This window comes from Hyperoodon ampullatus, assembly GCF_949752795.1.
Source record: "Hyperoodon ampullatus genome assembly, chromosome: 4".
NCBI lineage: Eukaryota > Metazoa > Chordata > Mammalia > Artiodactyla > Ziphiidae > Hyperoodon > Hyperoodon ampullatus.
In genome coordinates this window covers 126,520,451-126,547,747 of record NC_136917.1, presented here as the reverse complement: position 1 = coordinate 126,547,747, position 27,297 = coordinate 126,520,451, and the positions used below count along the sequence as shown (strand labels likewise).

The following is a 27,297-nucleotide window of genomic DNA, read 5'->3' as shown; positions in this document are numbered from 1 at the left end:
AGCATGTTTTCACGTGTTCGATAGCCATTTGTGTATCTTATTTGGAGAAATGTCTATAAGTCTTTTGCCCATTTTTGAAACAGTTTTTCTGTTGTTGAGTTTTAGGGTTAATTATGTATTCTGTATGTTAATCTCTTATCAGATACATGATTTATAAATATTTTCCCCAGTTTTGTGGGTTGCTATTTTACTATGTTGATAGTATCTTTTGATGCACAAAATTTTTTAATTTTCAAGAAGTTCAGTATGTCTTAGTTTTTTCCTTTTATTGCTTATGCCTTTGGTGCCATATCCAAGAAATCATTGCCAAATTCAGTGTAGTGAAGCTTTTGTACTGTTTTTTTGTTTAAGAGTTTTATAGTTTTAGGTTGTACCTTTAGTTCTTTGACCCCCCCCTTTTTTTTTCCAATTGAAGTATAGTTGGTTTACAATATTATATTAGTTTCAGGTGTACAGCATAGTGATTCATTATTTTTTACAGATTATACTCCATTAAATGTTATTATAAGATAATGCTATAATGCCCTGTGCTCTACAGTATGTCCTTGTTATTTATCTCTTCGACCCATTTTAAGTTGAATTTTGTATATGGTATGAGATAAGGGTCCAGCTTCATTCTTTTGCATGTGGTTATTCAGCTTTTACAGTGCCATTTGTTGAAAAGTGTCCTTTCCCCATTGAATGATCTTGGCACTCTTGTCAAAAGTCATTTGACCATATATGCAAGGGTTTATTTCTGGGCTCCGTATTCTGTTCCATTGGTCTATAAGTCTATCTTTATATGATTATCACATAGTTTTGATTACTAAAGCTTTGTAAGGCATGTTGAAATCCAAAAGTGTGAATGCTCTGGCTATTTTTCATATTTTTGGAGATGGTTTTGTCTTTTCAGGGTCCCTTGAGATTCTATATGAATTTTAGGATGGGTTTTTCTATTTCTGCAGAATGTGTCATTGGGATTTCGACAGAGATTGCATTAAACTGTAGATTGCTTTGAGTAGTATTGACATCTTAATATTGTCTTGCAATCCATGAACATGGGATGTATTTCCATTTATTTATGTCTTAATAAGAAGTGTTTTATATTTTTCATTATAGTCTTTCACCTCCTTGGTTAAATTAATTCCTAAGCATTTTATTCTTTTTGATGGTAGTAAAATAGAATTGTTTTTGTAATTTCTTTTTTAGATTATTCATTGCTTATGTATAGAAATGCAACTGATTTTTGTTGACTTTGTATTCTGCTGCTTTGCTGAATTCATATTTTCTAACAGTTTTTTTTGAAGAATCTTTGGGACTTTCTACATATAAGAACATATGATCTAGAAACAGATAATTTTGTTTCTTCCTTCCCAGTTTTGATGCATTTTATTTCTTTTGCTTGCCTAATTGTTCTGGCTAGAATTTCCAGTACTGTGTTAAATAGAAGTGGTGAAATTTGGCATCCTTGTTTTGTTCCTGATATTAAAGGATGAGATCTTCTCAGTCTTTTGTCATTCAGTCTGATGTTCATCTTGGGTTTTCATATATGGCATTTACTATGTTGAGATATTTTCTCCCTATTCCTAATTTATTCACTGTTTTTACCATGAAAGGTTATTGAATTTTGTTAAATGCTTTTTCTATATCTATCGAGATGATCATGGGTTTTTTATACTTTATTCTGTTAATGTGTGTTATCTTGATTGATTTTCATATGTTGAATCATCCTTCCATTCCTGGAATAAATCTCATTTAGTTATGGTGTATAATCTCTTTAATATGTTGCTGAATTCTGTTTACTAGTACTTTGTTGAAGTATTAGTGTTCGTAAGAGACACTGATCTGTAGCTTTTCTTTTTTGTATTATCTTTGTTGGGCTTTATTACCAGGATAATGCTGGCCTCATAGAATGAGTTAGGATGTGTTCCCTCCTCTTTGATTTTTAAAATTGAAAATTTAAAAATATTGTAATAAGTCCCTGCTAACTAGAAAATAGTATAATAATAACTTGATAAATGCTGTAAATAATTAATAGTATAAATTTTACTATGAAGCAGTTTATCATTTTTTTTTGATGTGGACCATTTTTAAAGTCTTTATTGAATTTGTTAAAATACTGCTTCTGTTTTATGTTTTGGTTTTTTGGCTGCGAGGCATGTGGGATCTTAACTTCCCGACCAGGGATGAACCCACACCCCCTGCATTGGAAGGTGAAGTCTTAACCACTGGACCACCAGGGAAGTCCCTATCATTTCTGTTTTGTAAATAAATCTTTTGAATGTGCAGGAGTACAATGAAGAAACTATGTTAATAATAAATTGCAGTGTAGAACATCTTCTCATATGTTGAAGAATTTAGAACGATCTGGAACCTCTTGAAACTGTAGGACTTGGTGCAAAGTAAAAGTAATCTTTATTTCTGGAATGAAAAATATTTTTATTATTTCAGCAAAATACAGTGATTTGTTATTGCTTAATGATATAAACTTTGGATGCAAAGGTGCTTAAGAATTGTATCATTAGAAGTTGAAGGTTCTAAATGCATTTCATCAGAATGTCAGTCATGTTCTATTAATGTTTCTGGCAAAGTAAAGAATTTTTGCAGCAGTCAGGAAAAAAATTAAGGGAACATCATGAATTTATATTAGATAATAAAGTGATCAAAATAATAAAGTTTTTCCACTGTCAAAGTGAACAAAAACCTTTGGAAAAGTACCACCAGCATTTAAAAAATTCTATCAACTGTGCAGTTTTAATACAGTATCTTAAGACATGAAATATTTAATAGAAATTTCAAAAAATTAATATTTATGGGACTAACATTATATTCTAAATTTGTTTTTCACCTGCTAGCTAACATGTATTTCCTGAAATGAGAAAACAGCTTTTTGAAATATTTATATAGATTACTTAAAATGAGAAATTCATGACTTTGAAGATATTTAATGATGTTTATGGAACTCATATAGCTAGGTGAAAGAATATTTGAAATAATAAACTTGGTGTTTGAGAAAAATATTTCAGTAAGAAATATTTAACTGAAAACCTCATTGCCAGTGTCTCTCTAGGGAGAAGCTGTATATAGTTTCAGTCAAAACTAAAAAAAAATTTTCCACATATTTGGTTCTAAGTCACTAAATTTAATCATATGCAATGAGGGATGTAAATCAAATCAGAAAGCTTTTCTTAATAAATTTCATGTTTACTATCATATTGAATAAGCATCAGAGAAACATAAATAATATACCTGAAAATCAGGAATTGAATTATGAAATTGGAAGAATATTAACCCTGCAGTTTTACTTTTTCTTTTCATTTCTCCCTCATATGTACTAATGCTATTAACCAAATGTTGATAGTTTTCTTGCAATATGTGAAAACTGAGATGTTCAAGACTACTCTTTGATGTAGTCAAATCCTAAAGATGTGTCAACATTTCCACAAATAGTTTTGGGCACATCACCAGATCATTTCTTCAAAGAAGTACTTGACACAAAAAAATTAACTCGGAATGAATCATTGATCAAAAAAGCTAAAACTGGGCTTCCCTGGTGGCGCAGTGGTTGAGAGTCCGCCTGCCGATGCAGGGGACACAGGTTTGTGCCCCGGTCCGGGAGGATCCCACATGCCACGGAGCAGCTGGGCCCGTGAGCCATGGCCGCTGAGCCTGCGCGTCCGGAGCCTGTGCTCCGCAACGGGAGAGGCCACAACAGTGAGAGGCCCGCGTACCGCAAAAAAAAAAAAAAAAAAAGCTAAAACTGTAAAAGCTTCCAGAAGAAAACGTAGGAAAAAGATATCAGTTTATTTTATACACATGCACATGAAACAGTAATTTCTAAATCATTTGCTGATATTTAAAAATTGTAAATATGATTCTTTATTTGATGCTGCTGATACTAGCTGAATAATACTCTAGTTTGAGTCAAGATTTTACATAAAAAAATGACATCAAATATTTTCAACAATTTCCTCCCTAAGTATTAGTCACTAGGCAACCTGTAATCTCAAAAAGTAGTAATTTGTCTTAATGTTCCTAGTCATGAATCACCTCTCATCTTCTATTAAACTAAGTGCAGTTCTATTCAGAGCTTTTCTAGTTCTTCTAAATGCTGTTTGGGATATTTAGAGATATTTAGACTTCATCCAAAAGTCATATTTGTTTATCCAAAAGTCATATTAATTGGTTTAATTTTATTTCATTTTCAGTGAGCTGAGCTTTACAACCATCATTAGCCAAGTTTAGGATACAGTAAATGAAAGAACCTAAAGATTCAATATATTTTTCATCTGTCATCAAAAGGGGGGCAGTCACATAAGTACACAATTTTTCTTATAATTAATACTTCATTTTGGTTGAGTGATAGTTCACATTCTTAATTTTCATAATATCTTTCACTTTCATAATTTTTTCTTTTATATGGTCAATTACAAAAAAGTGATTTAACGTATCTATCACAGATCTCTCAGCTTTAATATCCAAAATATTTGCAGTAGAATGAGCAGAATTCTAACAGATTTGATATATCAATACTTCCATTCATTATGATACTGGGAGCCCTGCCAGTGCAACAAGGCAAAAAAAAGACAAATAAAAGCATACAGATTGGAAAGGAATAAGTAAAACTGACTCACTTTGCAAACAGCATGATTGTATATTATTATCTCCAGTAAAACTACTACTCAGTTTACTAAGGTCATGGGTTACTTGGTCAATATATAAAAAACAATTTTATTTTTCTTCACTACCAGTGAACAACTGGAAACTGAAATTCTCAAAACACGATTTACAGTAACATTCAAACCTAGAAATATTTAGGATACACTTAACAAAATGTGTGTAAGACAGGTACAGTAAAAACTACTAAACATTGCTGAGAACATTAAAAAACATCTCAATAAATGTATATGTATGCTCATGGATTAGATGATTCATTATTGCTAAGATACAAATTTTCCCTAAACAGTTTTTTCTTTTTTGGTAGAAATTGGCATGCTAATTCTAAAATTTATATAGAAATGTAATGGACCTAGAATAGCCAAACCTACTTTAAACAAGAACAAAGTTGAAGAATATATGATACTATCTGATTTCAAGACCTATTATAAACCTATACTAACCAAGAAAGTGGGATAGCATGAAAATAAACATTTAGGTCAATGAAACAGAATTGAGTTGGAAAATAGGTGCACACATTAATGGTCGGTTTATTTTTGACAAATGTACCAAGGAAATTTAATGCAAAAAAGACAAATCTTTTATTTATTTTATTTATTTATTTATTTATTTATTGTTTTGGCTGCGTCGGGTCTTAGTTGCAGCACGCGGGTTCTTCCTTGAGGCCGCTTGCGGGATCTTTCATTGTGGCATGGGCTTCTCTCTAGTTGTGGCATGTGGGTTTTCTTTCTCTAGTTGTGGCGCGTGGGCTCTGTAGTTGTGGCACGCAGGCTCTCGTTGAGGCGCGCAAGCTCAGTAGTTGTGGCGCGCAAGCTCAGTTGTTGTGGCGCGTGGGCTTAGTTGCCTCATGGCATGTGGGATCTTAGTTCCCTGACCAGGGATCAAACCCGAGTCCCCTGCATTGAAAGGCAGATTCTTTACCACTGGACCACCAGGGAAGTCCGTAAAAAGACAAGCCTTTTAGATGAATCAAGCTAGATTAACCTATAACATGCAAACATATATGTGTATACATATGTATTTATGTGTATATGTGTGTAACTATATATGTGTTTTATATTTGTATAACATAAACCTCATTGGAGGGCACAGAAACTTCCTCTTTTGGTTTTAGGTGACACACTCATTCACACATTCCTTGAAATTCTTCCCTTCTTTAGGTTCCAGGACACTGTAAGTTAATTTCCCATTGATTTCCTTCTTGGTCTCATGGGTTTCACTTCCTAGTAAACCATAAGCATTTTCTAAGACTTAATCACTGACTCTGCTTATCTCCAGCCACAGTCACTCCTTTAAGGGAGGCCAACTCTGACCTTTTCCTTACAATCCAGTCCCAGTATCTTTACATCAAGGTCTTCTGTCTTCTTTGAGCACTCAGTGTCCTCTGACATTTCTTCTTTTGTGTGTCCATTATGCTTAATCTGTATTTCTCTCTCATTTATTCAGAAGTTTTCTCATCTTTTATTATAGAACAGCTCTCCCACCTCCATCCTTTTTTCCTGTGGCCTTAGTTTATTTAAGGGCCTGGGCCAGTTATCCCAAAGAACTTTGAGCCCTGTCCTGGTATCATTTAACTTATTCCTTCATCCCCTGTATTTTTGTAAGCCATGTTAAATTCATCTTCTTTTCACCTCCATTGCTGCTGCCATAGCCCAAGTGCTTTTCGCGTGACTGGAATATTACGATAACCTCTAATATTGGGCTTCCTCCAGACCCTCTTCTACAGGTCAGCTGAGTGGTCTTGCAGATTGAATTACAGAATTGCTTACTTGCTTGTCTTCTCCATTTGACTGTGAACTCCAAGGTCACAAAGCTAGGAGATGGTAGAGTTGGGGAGATGTTACCATATTTCTCTTTTCTTGGCTTCCTCTGTATATAGGGGTACATACCTCAGTTGGTAAAAGTTCTGGAGGCTCAGAAGTCCAAGATAAGGGTGCCAGCGTGGTTGGATTCTGCCATTTCCTGCATTGTAGCCTGCTGACCTTTCACTGAGTCCTCATGTGGTGGAAAGGCAGAAATTATTAAAATGGTTTGATAACGATTTGTGCTACATAGCTTGATAGACAGTGTTAAAATATCACTTTGTGTAAAAAATAAGAAAGATTATATTAAAAATTTTTAATTTATAGTTACTTTTTGATTTTTAAATATTTTAATTTTCATTTTACCTCAAGTGATTGTTAGTAGCAGCATGGTTTGAATCTGGAAATGAGTCACCTAGCATAGTTTGTATTTGCATGAATGGAGAAGATCTGAAAATATAGTTTTACTTGTTATTAGACCTTAAAGGAAATTTGCCTCTGTGCTATCCTGTGCTTAACACCATCTTTCTACCCAAAATAATATGCTTTGCTAATCCAGGGCAGACTAACTAATGGATAGTTCTTTAGGTGCTGCGCATTTAAGAGTCATCATGTGATCAATCAACTATACTCCAATATAAAGTCAAAATTAAATTAAAAAAAATAAAAGTCATGTGGAAAATTTTCTGAAATGTCTTATGTTTCCGTTATTGCAGATGTCTTAGGTTTACATTTAAAAAAATACACGAGAGTAGGCCACCACCTCCACTGGGTTAAACATCAAAATATACAGAAATAATGACCTGTGGCTGGTGCTGGTACTATGTCAACCCTTTGACAATATGAAGGATTGAAGAGAGATGTTATAGGTTTAGTCTTATTTCTCTCACTGTATTTAGAGCACTGGCTTTTCATGGAACACTTCTTTTTTCACTTTTCAATGTGAAGAAGAAATGTTTTTCACAAAGAATTTGACCAGAAATTGTCAAGCCATCATGTTTGAGTCTAGAGACTACGGGAATGAAAGAGAATGAAATATTATTGTAGTTCAAATGGCTACTTTTGACTGTGAGCACAGTTTTAAAGAACATCAGAATTAAATAGGACTAGGAAAATGAGTTCCAGTAAATCCAGATAGCTTTGAAGCAAGCAAGGATTTTGCAGAAAGGTTTGTATCTTCTAAACACTTGAAAACAGTTGTCAGATAATAGAGAAAACCAAGTTAATTAAGAGTGATTTAATATCTTTAGGAAAGAAGTTGGGTTCATTGCAGAAGTCACCTTTAGAACAGTTCCACCTCTAAGCATTTGCTAGTCAGAGTCTTTCAGAGTCATTATTTATATTGAATGAAGAAAACTTTTTAGACTGATAACATAATTTAGAATTTAGAGCCTTAGGGTATTGAAGAATGTTACTTTTGCTGTAGGGAAATTTGCTAGAAAATGACAGTATTTGTAGGCCCTTTTTCTCTTTAGGCTTCCTCTCTTTCTTCTGAGGGATAGCATCTAGGTGTAAACAAGTGTTGTGGAATTCAGGATGGGAAAACAGGCTTTTGGGATGAGGGTGTTTCGCCCTTCGGCGTCCTGATTTTTATTTAAGTCATCTGATTTTAATTTGTTTCTCACCTTGCCTTCCCCCTGTTGTTGATGCCTTGAGTTGGAGCTTCTTGGATTTTATTTTTGCAGATACTGTTTCTTTTGACTCCTTTAGGAGTGGGGAAAGCAATCTAGAAGGTTCTAATTGTTCTTTATACAGATTCCCAGCTAGTTTTCCTGTTATGAGCTCTGTGCCTCACCTCTGTCTTCTTTGTGGCCTGATGATTGCAAGGTTCTTAGAACCAAGTCTGTTTGCATTAGATTATTATTCCTCTGGCAGGCAGTTTGGTTCCAGGCTTTTCTGTTCAGCCAAATCACTTACCACTCTTTCATTCACCTGCCATCTTCCAAAAACTCGTAGCCATCTTTACCCGTGTAGTTTCTCCTCTTTTATAGACCCTGGGGGGTTATTTGTTTGCTTTTTATATTTCTTTACTCTCATTTTAGTGGGATTTCAGAGGGAGCCAGCAAATGCATATGTTCAAAGCTAAAATTGTTTTCACAATGTCAGTATGCTTCTAGGGTAAATAACTTTTTTATAAAGATGCAGTAAGTTGTGTGCAGCTGCGTAATTGGAGTAATATTATCTGTTTATCTTTCTGTAAAACTAAGACTGAACTCAACTATTCCTTAAGTATTTCCTTGTTTTCTAGAAACATTGCCATCTTACTCTTTCTGGCAATATTCCTTAATTTAGACTTTATAAATTTGGGGGGAGGAGTGAAACATTTTGGTAACTTCAATTCTACAAGGTAAGAAGATGACTTTCCTCAAGACCTGCTACTTTGATTATAAGACTTTTTCCTTAATCAGTCCTAAGTATTTGACTTGAAACAGCACACACCTTTCTAATACTAGAGAGATTGAAGGTACTTTTTTGTTTCCACACAGTGAATGATGTTTCATGAAATTTTACGTAAAAATGACATTTTATTGCTTGAATAGCAACTGGTATGAAGGTTAGACTAAGAAAACATTTGGAGAGAGAAATAAAAAAAGATCACCATTTGCATAAACATTCTGTTCCTACAGAGAATATAATTATATAAAATTACTTAATTCTTACAGACAGCATTTATAACTCATATTCTTTAAAGTAGTAAAAATGATGGAACCAGTCAGAAATAAAATTCTGTCTTTCTACGGTAGATATTTATTTAATCGTGGTATCTTCAGCATGATCCGCCAGGGTAGATTTTGGCATACATTATCAAGGTAGAGAAATCTCATCACCTTTTTATTATGCTGCTTAAGAAATACCTTGATTTTAGAAATTAGTTCTCTGAAATACTGCAGAATTCTTCTTTTGCTTTATGATTCGCTATAAATGGTCATCAACATGTGTTACAGTTGTCTTGTTTCTATTCTTTGTTATGTGCTGTTAAATATTTTTATAGTAGAGGAAATAAATGTAAGTTATAAATAAATAAAATTAGACCATAGAGATACCTGTCTTTGCTGATTGCATCTTCATTTCAACTGCATATATTACTATAGCTTTAGTTGTATATATTACATTTTAATAACTGGATATTTGCTTTTCTATGGTTATGCTTTATTTTTTAAATCTTGCTTACTAGATATTAATTGCAGTAAATCTATAAAGTATCTGAGCCGTTTGTTTCCAAATTAAGTACAAATCGAAGACACATGGTATAAATCAGCAGTTACTGGACTGTATTGCTTCATTGTGCCCTTAATATGTTAGTATTATTTTCACAATGCCTCTAGGCTAAAAGAAATATAAATAGCTAACTGTTCCTTTTATTAAGTAGTTAGATCCAAACAAATTAATTTGTATTCATGTCCTAATAACTTAATATCTATTGAAAATTATACACAAAAATCTAAAGAATAATATCTTTATTTCATTCTTAAATAACCACAGTTACTGATTAATGGAATGTGTATGCCTATTGGGCAACACCCAAGTTCTTAAACCTTAGAATCATATTGGATACCTCTACTTTCATCTTCTGTTCTACCTTGATTTTTTGGTAGTACTTTGCAAAGATATGAAGTCATCAAAAGGAGTGTAATGTTAAAACTGGGTACTATCTTGAACTAGTAGTTTTTGCAGTATGTGACGGATGTCATTAGGTTTCTCTGAATAATTTTAAATATTTTATGAGTTTACTGTGGCATCTTGGGACACAGCACACAGTTTGGGGACCTCAAGTATAAATAATTGCCTTAAACTAATAAGTGTTTCCTTGACTGTTTATTATTTTTCAAAATGTGTTGGAAAAAAATGTGTTGAAGCATTTTTTTGAAAAAATGTAGAAGCACAAAAGTAGGAAAGTATGGGAATTCAAGGTTGATCTTACATTACTAAAATCCATGAAGTACAGATTCTGATATTAAATGCATTCTTTAAAAGGTGCGAGAAGTGTACAGGTGTTTATAAGCAAACCCTGGGACCCACTTTCAGTCTACATGATGAGTACACTTGGTCCTGTTTTACTTTATAGATTCTAACTGTATCAGTTAGGGTTTTTCAGAAAAATAGAACCGGTTCTGTGTATATGGAGAGAGAGAGAGAGAGATTGAGAGAATATACACATGTAGAGGCGCATATACACGAGAAGGGGGGTGGATTATAAGGAATTGGCTCATATGATTGCAGGGACTAGCAATTTCTAATTTTGTAGGGCAGGCTGCAAATGAAAACTCAGGCAGGATTTCTATGTTACAGTCTTGAGGCGGGATTTCTTCTTTCTAGGAAACCTTAGTTTTTGCTGTTAAGGCTTTCAACTGATTGAATGAAACCTAACCCACATTATCTAGGGTAATCTTTACTTAAAGTCAACTCATGTAAATGTTAATCTTATCTGCAAAATACTTTCATGGCAATGTCTAGACTAGTATTTGACCAAACAACTGGACCCTTAGCCTAGATGAGTTGAACAAGTCTATTTGGCTCTCAGAGTTAATTGGCTCTCAAGATTAATTAGAGTCATTTTCTGGTTTTGCTCAAATTATTTTTTTCCAGCTCAAGGCTTCCCCCAAATTCTTATATTCCAATTCTCTGGTTTGCTGGAATTGAACTTTAGCCATTCCTTACGAGATTTTAGCCTTCAACAGTACTTATCCACAAGTAAATAGCATTTTAAATATTTGAGATGCCTCCTGGTCTTTTTTTCAGATGGACCAGCTTTTGGGAAATATGATTGAAATGTGGGTTGATCGCATGGACAATATTACCCAGCCTGAAAGAAGAAAACTTTCAGCTTTGGCTTTGCTTTCTCTTCTGCCATCTGATAATAGGTGAGGAAATGTTTTCTTAAAATTTGTTTTGTTAAAGCATCAAAATGTTAGCACTGTTTTGGCCATTGGTATTGCTGTGTGTTGCTGGGCAGTGCTGTTTTATGCATATGTATGCTAATTTTGTTAGTAGATAATGATGTGGCAAGTGTTGGTCTAGATCTAAAAAGATGTGCGTGGAGTGGTGGGCACTGCTGTTTAACTTGGTTATGTTCATTTTACCAATTCCATTTTTGTCTGAATTCCCATTTTTTAAAATAACCAGATTTTGTTAGACTTATTTTAGGTCCTCTTTTTATATGAATATATTAAATATATAATATTTCAATGTCAGTAGCACTTCATAAAATATATTATCCTCTTGGTAATTCAAAAGTTTGTTACATAATTTTGTTGTTATTTATTTTGGATTATCTCTAAAGAAGCTTACAAGTTATTGTTTTCTCCTTACTTAGATGAAGTCATTATAATATACTTTACAGTAAAACTTTGTTAAAATTCTCATTTCCAAAAGCAAATACAAAACGCTTTGATTTTGGACATTTTTTGAAGAGTATCTTGGTTTGTTTGTTTGTTTTTTTTTGCCTTTATCTCTGTCTTTGTTTGGCATTATATGCTTTTTTTGGGCTACTTTTAATTTTAAAGGCATAAAAGCAGGCCTTTTAAGACTTGATACTGTGTGAGAAGGATGATATATTAGATCTTTTTGTCTTAGGGAATTTTTAGAGCACATTTATCCTAGTGATAAATTAGTGAAATAAGTGCAGTTAGCTTTAGAAATTCTTCTAAAAATTTTATTATTTATTTCTGGTATGGTAATTTGGATTAAGAGCACAGGTAATTATTTAATCCTAACCCCATAACAATAGATAATAATTTTTGAGCACTTAACTGTTACCCAAAAACCGGGTTTGCCTCTTGGTGGGTGTCGAGCCAAAAGGTAGAACCAAGTCAAAGACTGGGAGAAGGAAGGATTTATTACTTGCAACAAGTAAGAAGAGCACTGGGGATCTTTCCCAGTGGAGTGTTTCCATGAACAGCAAAATTTGGAAAGTTTTAAGCTAAGGGTACATGCATATTCGTGAAGGTGCTTGGGTGCTTGACAGAGTCCAAGCTTTGGTTGATTGAAATCATGGGGGTCAGTGAAGGTCAACATCATCATCCCTTACGTTCCAGTTGATCTGGAGGTTGAGTGGCTAGGAGGTTTAAATTCTGCAGAACTGCTCAAGAAAGTGCTTCATGCTAGTCTTTACTATTGAAACAGAACTGTGAGTTTTTACAACTAATTTGTTATCTTTGCTCTTGCTACTTCTCTTGCTTGATAACAGTTTGTTCTTTTGTTCCCTTAAGATCATTATTACCAAGTCCTGCTCAAGGTTAAGCATTGTGGCCAGGCTTAGATCACAGAATGACTTAGGCAAAAAATGGCTTCTCTTATGTCAAAGCCATGCCTGATTCTCTTTCTCTGGGGACCCCCTACCTTATATGCTTACATTACCATATGCATTATATTTTGCTAAGTACTTTACATTTATATCTCATTTAAGTTTTAAACTGTCCTCAGTTAGAGGCATGATTGTCTTCTTTTTATAGAGCAAAGAAATAACTTATGTTAAATGACTTGCCTAGGATCTGGCAAGTGGCATGTCATAGGGCAAAGTTTGACCTTGGGCAGCTTGATGCCAGAGCTTGCTCTTTGAACTACCAGGTGTGCTGCTTCCCAGGTGGATGTACAGAAGACCAACATTATTTCCTCCCTGTGAAGCTGAGTGGTGTCTTTATTTATTTTTGGAAATCAAATTGAAGTTACCAACATTTTAACTTACTGCTCTTTCCCTTTCTCTTAGTGGAAATACACTGACTAGAGATTTATTCAGGCCTTTAAAATGGAAATGTTAAAGAACCTGTTCTTTGGCAGTAGTCAACACTGTAAACATTTGCTCAGTAAATTAATGGATGGAAAAAAAGTATTAAGGTTAATACAGCATGTTAGAGTTTTCTCTAACATAAAGTACTGAGATTATTGAGGGAAAACTTGAAATGACACAGGTTAAAAAGTGAGAAAGAGAGGCTTCCCTGGTGGTGCAGTGGTTGAGAGTCCGCCTGCTGATGCAGGGGACACGGGTTCGTGCCCTGGTCCAGGAGGATCCCACATGCCGCGGAGCGGCTGGGCCCGTGAGCCATGGCCGCTGAGCCTGCGCGTCCGGAGCCTGTGCTCCGCAGCGGGAGCGGCCACAACAGTGAGAGGCCGGCGTACCGCCAAAAAAAAAAAAAAAAAAAAAAGAAGTGAGAAAGATACCTAATTGTATCTAAAGCATATTTGTTTTACACTTTTTATGATAATACTGTTGCCTTCAATATTTAATTTTATATGTGTGATTCAAAAACATTTTTGATACTTAAGTTATGGAAATAGTTGGGTCTGTAAAGAAAATAAAAAAGGCTTCTATAAGTCTAAAAGAATACTTAGACTGGGGCTCATGTCAGTCTGCATAAATTGAGGGACAGAATTTTATTAAGGCTTGAAATTTTCTTAAGCATTAAATTTTCAAATTTAAAAATATCATGATATCACTTATATGTGGCATCTAAAAAAATGATACAAATGAACTTATTTACAAAACAGAAATAGACTCACAGACACAGAAAGCAAACTTATGGTGGGGGTAAATTAGGAGTTGGGGATTAACATACACAGTACTGTATATAAAATAAGCAACAGGGATTTACAGTATGGCACAGGGTTATATTCAATATCATGTAATAATCTATAATGGAAAAGAATCTGAAAAAATACGTATATAATCACTTTGCTATACACTAAAAACTAACACAACATCGTAAATTATACTTCAATAGAAAATAAATTTAAAAAATTTAGAAAAGAAAGTAAAAATTGTGAAGAGATAGCTTTGTGAATGGGAAAATCAGATCTTATTTATGTTTTTAAAATGAAGTATTGAAAAATCTATTGGGCGGTAGTGAATTCATGTCATTTTAAGTACCAAGAAAATCTTGAATAATGTAATAGAATTTTAAAGAATAATGATTTAACTTTATAGTCCTTAATGGATTAATGACTAAAGAAGCATTGATAGATACAGAAAATGTGACCATCTGAAAAACAACCAAAAAAACTTAAGTTTGCCACATTATCATTGGCCCATGACATAACTTAGGAAAATTTATAGTCACCTGCTCTAGTGGAAGGTAATGTTGACGTTTAGGTCAGCAGTTTTATCATTTCCCATTATAACCTTTCTTATACTTATAGGTACATAGTTGATGGAGTTTGGGGAAATTTTTTCCCCCATCCACATCCCCAGTGATATTTCCTGGTTAACCTCCTACATAATAGTAATTTCCTCTTCCTGTGTTTCTTTTAGACTTTGCAGTGTAACATTTCCTTTGCCTGAAATAAGGAGGTCTAGAGAATAATGTATTGATAGTGATATTTTGAATCAGGCTACCTTGGGAAATGTTATTTTCTTCTTCTTTATTATAATGGATTTTCACATGCAGAAATAACACTTTTCTAAAACAGTTTCTCAACCACAGTAACTATCGACAGTTTGGGGCCAGATGATTTTTTCATATTGGGGCTGCTGTTCATAGCAGCATATTTAGCAGCATCTCTGGCCTCTACCCACTAGATGCCAGTAGAACCTCCCACCTCCAGTTTAGAATCACTGATCTAAAGAATGACCATTTGGGAAACTATTGTATTAAGCTATCTTTTACCATGATCCACTACTTCATATTCAGAAATCTGTTAAAGACTGTAGGCTTTAGGACCACACTCAAATTCCAGCACCACTAGTCACTAATGACCATGGCCAAATAACTTCCCTGTGCCTAAGTTTCCTTGTTTTTGAAATGAGGATACTAATAATATCTTGCTAATGAGAGTATTATAAAGATTAAATGAGTTTACATATTGAGGTCAAACTGTCTGGATAGATGAGGTTAGCTGTTTTTATTTTATCCCTTTCTTCCTCTCTCTCTCATCCATCCATCCTTTTACTGCACTGTAAAGTTCTAAAAGCTTAAGTCTCTGTGTACATGCATTAATTTAAATTCAGGACATTTTTAGTATATTGAGTATTTGTTTATCTGTTCATTAATTCATTAAAAATATGCTAACCACATATGTCAAAGTCATGTCACCTTCAGCTTGATGATCTTTTGTAGTATTCTGCATTGTCACTTAAACTTAAGGATACATGATTTTGTCCATGTCTTCTCCAGACGTTCTTAGTATATCTTCTTGGTCACCTTCTGAACATAGAGCAATCCTTTTTTTTTTTTTTTTTCTGTAGTTGTGCAGTACAGTTGTCTTGTGTCCTTTTTGTTTTGTAGCTGGAATAATTTCAAGTTTGAATTTTTTCCCTTTCTTAGGGTCCATATTATTTATACATAAAGGGAGTAATATTTTCTTCTGCTAATTTTTATATGAAGATAACATTATTTACATATAACTCTTTTAATGTTTTCCTCCAAAGACATAGATTAAACAAAAACTTTCATGGATGAGAATGAGAATAATCAAACTTTCCTTTGACTCTGCTCTCTGAAATAGCAATTCATTGTCTAACTTAAAAGACACATTTTTATAATGCAGTTCTAAGAATTTCAGATGTGAATAAGTGTTCTCTGAGATTAAGCATTTTAAGAATTTTGAATTTTTTGATTTTTTTTTTTTTTTAGATTTAAGGAAGTCACTAATGGGGAATATTTTACTTAAGCTAGTTGAATAATTCAAAAGAGGTTGACAAAGCAACAGGGTTTTTAGCTATGATGGCTTGCTTTCCAGGTGAAATTACCTTATAATAAAGTCCTCTTGGTATCAGATATACTACACAGATTTGGGTTGGACACTTAGTACCTCTCCATAGTTCTCTTCTATCTCAAGAATAGTATATATTATGATCAGCATTTGGAAATTTATTATTCTGTATAAATTTTCTAAGGTAATTTTCTAAGTCATTTTACAGCTTTAAAAACAGGCTAGTATGGGCTTCCCTGGTGGCGCAGTGGTTGAGAGTCCGCCTGCCGATGCAGGGGACACGGGTTCGTGCCCCGGTCTGGGAAGATCCCACACGCCGCGGAGCGGCTGGGCCCGTGAGCCATGGCCGCTGAGCCTGTGCGTCCGGAGCCTGCGCTCCGCAAGGGGAGAGGCCACAACAATGAGAGGCCCGCGTAATGCAAAAAAAAAAAAAAACAGGCTAGTAGAATCAAGGTAACAGGTTCCAAACTAATATTTTGTTATAGTTTAAATATAGTTAAATAAAAAGCAGTTTAAAATTTTTAAATTGTGGATGTGTTGTTTTACCAGAATTATGTTTGGTTTAAACTGACCATTCCTAAGTGAGTATTTAATGTGACAGAATTTTATTTTCATCCTTTAAAATAGGATGCATCTTTTACTCCTAGGTCATGTATTCTTATTTAGCATTTTACATTATTTTCTTTTATCTGTAAATTCTTAACCTAATATTTTAGTAGCTTTACTTCAGTAAAAATTAGTTCTTAATTTTTTACGTCTTTCACAAGAAAAACGTTTTAGAAACATCTTTTGTGTATGTGTGTGATAACAGCTTGATAAGGATATAATTCACAGACCGTACAATTTACCCATTTAAAGTGTACAATTCAGTACTCTTTAGCATATCCATAGTGTTGTGCATCCATCATCACAGTCAGTTTTAGAACATTTCGTCACCTCCAGAAGGAACCACGTGCTCTTCAGCAGTCCTTATTCACTCATCCCTGTCCCCAGCCTCTCTCTTGCTCCCCCCCCCGCCATTCTTTTTTCCTACTGAAAGTGTCTATTCTGAATTTGTTGGTGCTTAAGGAAAGCAGCTTTGCCCATTATTCATTGTGCCCTGGATTTATGACACCAACTTGTATTTGGCCGATTAAGAATGAGGCCAAACTGCATTTCCCTTTGGTCTCTTCAGTTGATAAGTGGCACTTAACTGATTTCTTTCATATAATCTTTGACAAGAATTCATAAGTTGCATCAGTTATGCCCCAAGAAATGGGCACCTCTGAAAAGATTTGTCAGATTCCTGTCCTGTTTTAACCAGAGTTTTTGGAAAACCTTGGGGAAAGATGGAAATTCACCATCAATCTGAGACCGTATTTAAGTTTTTACAATATTAACTGGAAAAAACAAGATTCCAACATGGCACCCTATAGACCTCCACAGATAATATCATTGACCAAATGAGCATTGTGAGTCATTGCCATAAGCAGATGTTCCTTGATGGAACCTCGAAGGCCAAAAAAAGGACTTTGCTGAATCCATTACTGAAAAGAACAGGCACCAGGCCTTGATAACACTCTCTAATTCCATGGCATTTTGGTGCCTTGAAAGCCTGACAAGTGTAAATTTGTCATGATACTTGTGGTCTTGAAGCAATGTTTGAACTCGTTCTGGTGGCATGAAAATTGCTTTATGTTATCCCTGCAAGTACTGCTGCCATGCTACCTACCGGTTGCAAACTCTGGAGTACTGATATGCTTAAGGAGAAGGCAAGATAAATCCTCATACAGACCAAACATAAGTGCTAGTGTTGTTGCCTTCTCCATTAATGGGGGAAGGATTCCATGGTGCAAGTTTTTTTTTTTTTTTTGCATTATGCGGGCCTCACACTGTTGTGGCCTCTCCCGTTGCGGAGCACAGGCTCCGGACGCACAGGCTCAGCGGCCATGGCTCACGGGCCCAGCCGCTCTGCGGCATGTGGGATCTTCCCAGACTGGGGCACGAACCCGTGTCCCCTGCATTGGCAGGTGGGCTCTCAACCACTGTGCCACCGGGGAAGCCCCATGGTGCAAGTTTTGAAATCCATCCCTTCTCAACTGAAGTACTGCATCCTGGGTTTTGATTTCATACAGCTCTTGCCAAAAGAGGACCTTCCAATGGGAAATGCAATTGCTACATTTAAAAAAAATTTTTATTTATTTATTTTGGGCTGCATCGGGTCTTCATTGCTGTGTGCAGGCCCTCTCTAGTTGAGGTGAGTGGGGGCCACTCTTTGTTGTGGCGCATGGGCTTCTCATTGTGGTGGCTTCTCTTGTTGCGGAGCACGGGCTCTAGGCATGTGGGCTTCAGTAGTTGTGGCACGCAGGCTCAGTAGTTGTGACTTGCGGGCTCCAGAGTGTAGGCTCAGCAGTTGTGGCACACAGGCTCAGTAGTTGTGGCTCGTGGGCTCCAGAGTGCAGGCTCAGCATTGTGGCACACAGGCTTAGTTGCTCTGCGGCATGTGGGATCCTCCCGGACCAGGGCTCGAACCCATGTCCCCTGCATTAGCAGGTGGATTCTTAACCACTGTGCCACCAGGGAAGCCCAATGATTGCTACATTGTTGAAAGCTGCACAGAATCCACACAAGTAATGCTTCATTTCACTAACATTCGCAATATGAGGTGATGTATCTTGTTTTTAAAACATTAGGATTGGTGGCCTCTTTTCATGAGCTTCTGAGTTCATCATGTTGCTTAAGATCTTTCTTCATGAAGGATTTTTTTTTTAACCTGTAACACCCTCTGGGCCTGGTATTTTGGGGGATGGTAGCTTTTTGATAACTTTCTCAATTTCTTCCATTGTTACTGGTCTGTTAGGTTCTCTCATCTAGAGTCAGTTTTGGTAACTGGGTTTCCCATTGCCACTGGTGCCTGGCTCCACGCCTGGTAGCCCCCGCCTGCAGGTTGGTGAGCCTGCTAGCCAGCACTGGTGCAGGCACAGACCTTAATCGACCTCAGAGCATGTGGTGGAGCGTCCGAGAGATTATTTCTTTATTACCAGGAATGTTCTCTAAATACTTTGACCAATGAGGCATAAAACTGCTTTATTTTAATTACATTCCAGCTACCTGTTTTCTTTCTAATATCCTAATGTTAATGAGTAGCAGTGGAACAGTATGAGGATAAATGTGGTTTTTGTATTTGTGGGGTAACAGTCAAGTGAAGAGGACAGAAGTTAAAGAATTATAGAACTACAGAATAAAAGTGATAACAGTTGACATGGATACTGTGCAGCTGTCAGATTAGGGCATTAATGCAGTACAGAAGGACTTTCCTGAAGAAATGTTTGCTGAGATATGAAGAGGAGAAATTAACTCTAGTTTGCTGAGAGAAATTAACTCTAATTAATTGAGTTGAGAGAGAATGAGTATTCCAAAAAGGCAGAACAACCTGGGCAAAGGCTCTGTAGCTGGAGGGGTGAGGGCACCTTCAGGAAACTGAAAGAAGGCCAGTGTGGCAGCCATTAGAGCGAAGGGAGTAAGAATAATAAAGCTGGAGAGCTAGGCTGAGAATAGAGCATAAGTCTTGGAAAGTAAGGCCTTCAAGGGAGAGTCAGTTTTATTCTCTGAGATGAATCAGGCAGTTACTAGTTTTCATCTAGCAATACTGTTACGGATAATTTACTCATTGTAAATTTGCTGCTGCCCAACTTATCGCATATTGACAATGCTAGAATTCAGGTCTTTATGCTAGAATTCAGGTCTTTAATTTTTGATCTAGTGTTTGATTGTGTGTTTGCTGCCAGCATTCATTCTTGGCTTATTCATTCATTTATTTGTTCAATAAACATTACGAAATACAAAAGCCTCCATAGTAGACCCTGGGTGCTTTAAATTGTAGGTGTTAATATTTTTCAGATACGGCAAGGCCAGCAGATCAGGGACAATTGCCACTGAAGGTTTTTGTTACTCACAGTTCCCAAGAGGAAGGAGCATACCACACCACACAGAACCACATGGGGAAACACCAGGGTTGGTCAAGAGATAGAGGGAGAGAGGGAAATGTGGGCAAGAGCCTTTATTGTGGTTTCTGTGGGAAGGGGTGGGAAAGCAAGGGTCAGCCGGTTTAGGATTGGCAAGTTCGAGTAATTTTAGTAGGCTACAGGGTGTAGGGACTGTCATGAGTTGTCTGGTACCTGGCCCTAGGTTAGCTAGGAGAAGGGAGGTAGTGGCATGGAGTGTAAGAGCTTGATAGTTGGAGTAAGAGCTCTGGATCACTTAGTTTGTGTATGAAATATGTGCTCAAAGGCAGCCATTTTCTGTCTCTCGGAATTGGCTATCCGTAAGAGGGCCAGTCTTTCCAGGTTAAGCAAGGTCCCATCTGTCAAAGCATCAGCATACAGAAAATAAAAAGGCAGAATCAATACACTGAGTATTAATTGTCTCTTGTTCTTAGCACCATGACTAACACATAGTAGGTGCACAGTAAGTTAACTGAATGTATTTAATAAATATTTACACTGTAATCATGTGTTATTTTTTCTCCCACTTAAATAACATTTTTTTCTGAACATCTAAAGACTGTTTATGCCTGAAAAATTAAGCTAATTTGATCTCTCAATTTGTCAGTTCTAGTTGGAAGTAAAGCATACTTTTTGGTCAGTCTTTTAAAAAGTGCACCTTTTGAGGTAAATAAATCATTCTTTAATTTTATCATATTAACACACAATAAAAAGATGTTCACATTTAGCAGCCCTTTAAGAGGGGTGTTTTTATGTATACTCTGATTTGTAGTATTGTTGCAAATTAGGAGTTCTTCGAATGGGGCTACTTTAGGCATACTTTTTTTTTTTTTTTTTTTGGCGGTACGCGGGCCTCTCACTGTTGTGGCCTTTCCCGTTGCGGAGCACAGGCTCCGGACGCGCAGGCTCAGCGGCCATGGCTCACGGGCCCAGCCGCTCTGTGGCATGTGGGATCTTCCCAGACCGGGGCACGAACCCGTGTCCCCTGCATCGGCAGGCGGACTCTCAACCACTGCACCACCAGGGAAGCCCTAGGCATACTTTTAATCTGTTTATTAAAGTCAACATATAAATGTACATATATATATACACATATATATATCATTTGGGTTTTCTGTAAGATCTATGGAAAACACGAAGTTTTTGGCCAACTGTACACACACACACAGACACACACACAGTGCACGTGCGCGTGCGTGTGCGTATAGTTTTATTTATTTATTTATTTATTTATGTTATACCTGACTGTTCAATACCCTTAGCAAAAAAAAAAAAAAAATGTGGAATGAATTTAGATGTATTACTTTGAAAAGGATGTGTCATTTAAATTTAAATTGGTCATTTGAGCATTAAATATAGTTTCATAAATTTAGAGAGGAGGGAGTGTGAGATTGTGGTATTTGGAATTGAATTTTTGTTCATACACTTGGGAAGTCACTTGGTTTCTTGGAATATCAGTTTACTGTAATGAATAATAAACAATTTATAGTGTTCTACAATGCTACAGTTAAAAAAATACATGCACAGGTTATACAAAGAGTACAGTTAAAGAAATTCCCAAGGCCTTTAATAATAAACATTCAGTAGATGCTGACAATCCTTTTGCATCATTTGTTGTTTCCATGATAATGATGGTTAATTTTGGAATGAAAAGTCATTAGTGAACACATTTGTTTACACATATTATGTGTCATAATTTTTTTAAAAGATGAGATTTTGAGACATTATTTCTAAAGTGAATTAGTTATGAATTACCTTTTGTTTTCAATAAAGTAGATTAGAGCAATGGGTAATTTCAAACAACAGATTCCTATACATTGTAGAGGTATGATTTTATAAATGGGTTTCTGTAAGTAGGTTGAGATGGCACTGGAAGTCAAGTTGCCACTGTAAAGCTATGCTGTGTATGTGTGTCAAACTCTTGTGTCCCCTCTGGAGAAGAGATAGGAGAAGCCAATCTGAGAGGACTGATGGAAAGCATTTTATTCTTTACTTTTTGTGTGTACTTGATAGGCAAGATGATCAAGCCTTGGCTGAGCTATTTCAGTGTGCCATACAGTATTCTAGGTAGAGAATCAGAGTGGCAGAAGGCACCCTTAGTGCTTATTCTGCCCTTTAGGTGAATGATCACTCCCTCCTCTTTTCCATCAAATACTTACTGAATGTCTGTGGAATGCTAAATAGTGAGATTACTGTGGGGAAAACGGACATGTCCTTGCATAGTCTAGGGTTTTTGTTTTATGGTGTTTGCTCTTATTATTGCTGTTTTTTCCCCTGAAGATTTAGCTTGAACTGATTTCTAACCTAGTTAGAACCTAGCATATATCCTAGTATTATCTGATTATATACTAATTTGTGAAAAGGGGCAGTGAGGTGTCAAGGGGGAAGTTGTTTAGGATATTTATTTTGCCAGAGTTGACCACACAATGAATAATCCTCCTTGGGTATATTGAATGATGACTATTTCTCTTTCTCTCATTGTTATGTAGGGAAAATAGAAACACGTAAAAGAGTACTTTGAGGATTCAGGACCTCAGCTGTTGAGGTTCTCCTCCTCATCTCCTTGTGAATATATGTTTTACTAATGGGATAGATGCTTTTAGATTTTAAAAAGAATAATCTTTGGATTATTAATGTTTTCCTTTGCATCTAACCTAATGCAATTTGCAGTAATTATTGGTTCAAATCATTTCAGTCTAACTGGGGAAAAACCCCTCTATAATGCAGCTTTTAATGTTTTTATTTTTTTGATTAGGCTATGCACACGTATCTTTTGGTAACAGAAGCTGGAGGGTGTAGACAAGATGGTTTAGGAAGATGGACAGTTGGTGCCATAATTGCATGTTCACTGAGTAGTTTTCTGAAAAAAAGAGGTAAATTATTAATTCCTTGACTTGGTGATTTTTTTTATTGAAGGGTTATAATCATTTATAAAACTTTCTTTTTAAAGCCGAACGTCAGCTTGTTCTTCTGGCAGGTCCTTTGAAAACCCAGTGTCTCCCCCCAACCCAGTAGTTCAGTAGTTTTGGAAGTATTTTGAAGTGTTCCTATCCTCTCACCTTAGAATTTGAATGGAAATAGTCCATTCTGTTTTTTTTTCTTTTTCCAGTGGTATAACCGCTATTAATTGTCTGTTCAACGATTAAAGTCTCACTTGATCTGAGTTCAGACTGGAGTCATCCTGGTTGCTTTCTGTCTATTGCAGATTTCTTCCAGTATGAAAGGACAAGAGCAATACGGCTTACTTTACAAAATGTCTGCAAACTAAATGATGATATAATCGACATTCAATTAATTTATACATACCCTACTGTAGAACAGGGTTTGTTACGTTGGCAGAGCCCAGTAATTATGTAAAACTGAAACCTTTATCTGCACTGGTTCAAGTCCTCTTTCTAAGAATATGTTTATAATCAACATTCTTTCACAAATTACCCAATTTAATTCACCATAGCATTCCTCATATTAACTAAATGGAAAATCATAGGCTATATACAAATCCAGAAAGGGCCAACAATCATCAGCCCCCATGGATGACTACAACCCATTGCTGAGGTATTCAAATTACTTATTAAAGAACTACTATGTCCATCAACATAATCAATTTATATATTATTGCCCCAATGCTAGCCTTAACTCTGGCTCTCACAACATGCATTCCTCTTCCCATATCTTATCCACGAATTCATATAAATGTAGGCATACTATTTATATTAGCCATATCACACCTAGCCATTTTTTCCATCCTCTGATCTGGATGAGCTTCAGATTCAAAATACATACTCACTGGAGCCCTAGGGACAGTAGAGCATACAATCTCATATGAAGTAATGTACCAGTTATTCTATTCTCAGTCTTACTGATAAATGGATCATTTACACTTTCAACAGTAATTATTACATGAGAACATCTATGACTAATTTTCTCCTGACCACTACCCAGAATTTGATGATCTCCGCAGTAGCAGAAATCCAATGAAACCCCACTTGATTTAACAGAAGTAGAATCAAAACCTGTAATTGTCTTCAGTGTAGAATATGTAGCAGACCCACTCACCCCGTCCTTCCTAGAGAATATGTCAATTTCCTTACAATAAACACTTCCACAACAATCTATTTTTAGGAGCATTCAACAATCCCTAGGTGCCAGAATTATAGATTCTTTCATCTTGTGAATATAGGTTTTTTAAAAAATAATTTTTATAGTTTTACTACCTTTAAACAAAATGTACTCCATTGCTGTGGAATATTCCTTCATAGGAGCGTGCATCGTTCATTTCTGCATCCGCTTGTGATGGCCTTCAGGTTCTTTCAGGTTTGGCTCCTGTGGCTGCAGAGTCCATGTCCATGTGTCCTGGTGCAGGGCTGGGGGGTTTGTGTTAAGCTGGGAGGAACACTGTGGGTCTGTGTGCACAGACTTTGCTCTCTGAGGCCCGATTGTTTCAGAAGTGGTTGCACCCCCAGCTGCGCACCAGGCTTTCCATTGCTCCACATCCTGCTGATATTTGATACTGTGTCTTCATGTCTGCCATTCTGGTAGGTATTTGCACAGTAGTTTTCTTATGGTTTTAATCCTTCGGTTGTTAGTGAAGTTAGTGAAGTGCATCTTGTGGTACTCATGCACTACTTCCTCTGCCCGGGGAGAAATTCCAGCGGCAGGTACGGGTGACACATCCTCTTCTTTAGCAGGTGGCAGCCTGGCAACTCCTATGTATTATTCTTTTCTGATCATTCTTTCAGTGTATCCCTTCTGGCTTTGTGCAAAGCAATTCTTTGTTTTGTACCTCGCCGCTGCTGAGCTCTGCAGATCCCGTTACTTCCACACAGTTTGCCAATTCTGCGGGCCTTACTCCATTTTGGTTTTCATTTCCAATACAAATTCACTTTACCCTTGAAACATACAGCAGAACTAAAGTGCCCCTACCTTCCTTTCTAATATCAAGCCTGGGATACTGATACAAGAAACATTCAGCAATATTTTTGAAGTTTCTATCATGTGCCAGGGCACCATGCTGTGCATTCAGTTTACACATTATTATTCAGTGCAACCTGGCTTCTTAGAACAACAACTACTTATGTCTTCCATCTCCTGTCCTAGTTGCTTAGGAGAGTTCCTGAATGCTTGTGACTTTGGGACTACACTCTTAATGCTCTCCTCGCATCTAGGACCAGTGCCGTGTCTACAAATTAGATAAGGGCTTCTGACAAACTTTTGATAATGTGGCAGTCATCTTGTAGACATGGGTAATGTTAACTAATCACCAACCATTGTATGGCATCAAGCTTCTTTTAAACAGATAACCCAAGAAAGCAATACTGTGAGTGAATAGGATTGCTTTGAAGTTTCAGGACCTTAAACTTTAATGAGAATAAGAGAAGATTCTGATTGAGAATGAGGTATTGATTGGGTCTAGGCCCTGAAGCAATATAGAAAAATAATTTTTACAGAGTAGCTAGTTTCAACAAGGGCATAAAAACTAAGGAATAGAAAAAGTTTGACTTTTTCTATCATGAATCCTGTGTACTTTGTGATTTTTCCTGTGTAGGTAAATACTTTTGTAGCTTGAGGAGCATCTTACTTTTTGGGATTCTTTTCCTTGGGCTTCTGCTTTTACTCTAAGAGTCTCAGAGAGAAAAAGACACAGTGTGTTGGAGAGGAAAGCTAAATTTAACTTGAGATGCATGCTCTACCTACTATTTGTGTGACATTGGACCACTTTTTCCTCTCTGGGCCTCAGTTCTCTCATGTTTCAACAGTGAGGCATTTGAACTAGTACCTGTGGGTCATTATTAGGATAAATTGGAGAATGTATATTTAATGCCTATTAAAGTGTAATGCATATGATTGCTCAATAAATTGTTATCAAACAGGTCTGGCTGCTCACCACTCAAAAATCAATACTCAAGGGCTTCCCTGGTGATGCAGTGGTTGAGAGTCCGCCTGCCGATGCAGGGGACACAGGTTCGTGCCCCGGTCCGGGAAGATCCCACATGCCGCGGAACGGCTGGGCCCGTGGGCCGTGGCCGCTGAGCCTGTGCGTCCGGAGCCTGTGCTCCGCAACGGGAGAGGCCACAACAGTGAGAGGCCCGCGTACCGCAAAAAAAAAAAAAAAAAAAAAAAATCAATACTCAAGATGCAAGTGTTGGTAGAAATAGAAAACATTGCTTTTAACCAGAAAGCTGGCAATCTGGGGGGAAGGCGGCCTTGTGTCCCCAAACTAACTCTGAAGTTTCTGCTTGGCTATGAAAGTTTTTAAAGAGAAAAAGGGGAAGTAATCTCAGTTAATCGTTGAGATTTGGGGTCAGAGTCATCACCATCTTTCCCTGCTTGCCAGCTTGTCGGCTTCTTGTGATCTTTCTTTAGATGCTATCTTGTTCACACAGTTTGCTCCTAAGATTACTGAAGGGGAAGCTGGGAAAGAGATCTGGTCATCTGTTAATTATTTATTCTTCATTTCTACTTCTTTGATCTATGGAAAGAACCGACAGGTTAGGCAGGGTATTGTGTGATCAAAAGATTTGAAAGGTGTGCTAGGGCTGGAGATGAGTAGAGCATGGGAGTGCCTGGTTTAAGGTTAGTGACAATATAGCTCTGCTAAAGTGACAAAAGGGGCCTCCTGCAGAGAGCACTTTCCTGCCAAAAGCTTCTTACAAAACGATTGAGTGTTACTCTATCAGTCATTGCTACTATCTATCAAGTAACGCTGCTACCACTATTAATGTTACTACATCAGTCATTTTGACCAAGTGTGTGAAGGTACCATCTTAGGCTTTCCTGAGGCTTTCCCTCATTTACTCTGAGTCCTTCCCCCATTCAGTCTGTCCAAATGTGACCCATGCCACCATTTGAGGAAAGACTCTTATCTCCCTGCAGCTGTTTCATGCACATCCCTTGGGCACACGTGTGAGCACTTACTCATTATTCTTTTCATTATTGTTGTTGCCTCCATTTCACTTTTCAGGAATTGGCAGGTATTTCAACCCATGAAGAAGCTTTTGTTGACTACTCTTTACAAAGTGGTTGTATAGAATTGACCCTTAGTTTGTATTTGCTACTCTTAACATTCATCAGTGATGGCCCTTAAACCCCCTTATCTATTATAGGCCAGAGAAAAATGTTTGGAATTCAGTCTGTAGGTTGAAGGGAAACTGGAGAAAGAGGGTAGAGGGTAGAGTTTGAGGTAGTTAAAGGTACAGTTTTATTGGCTCACG

At 36.5% G+C, this 27,297-nt stretch overlaps 1 protein-coding gene across 1 annotated transcript in view; it reads left to right on the top strand.

The window, feature by feature from the left end:
* The window catches only part of IPO11 (importin 11), a gene marked incomplete at its 5' end in the record, with an annotated part of 180,137 nt that overhangs the window by 95,450 nt on the left and 57,390 nt on the right, over positions 1-27,297 (top strand). The window contains one exon of the mRNA XM_079703593.1: positions 11,199-11,320. Within this exon, the coding sequence (XP_079559719.1) occupies positions 11,199-11,320 (122 nt within the window). The remainder of the gene's footprint in view (positions 1-11,198; positions 11,321-27,297) is intronic.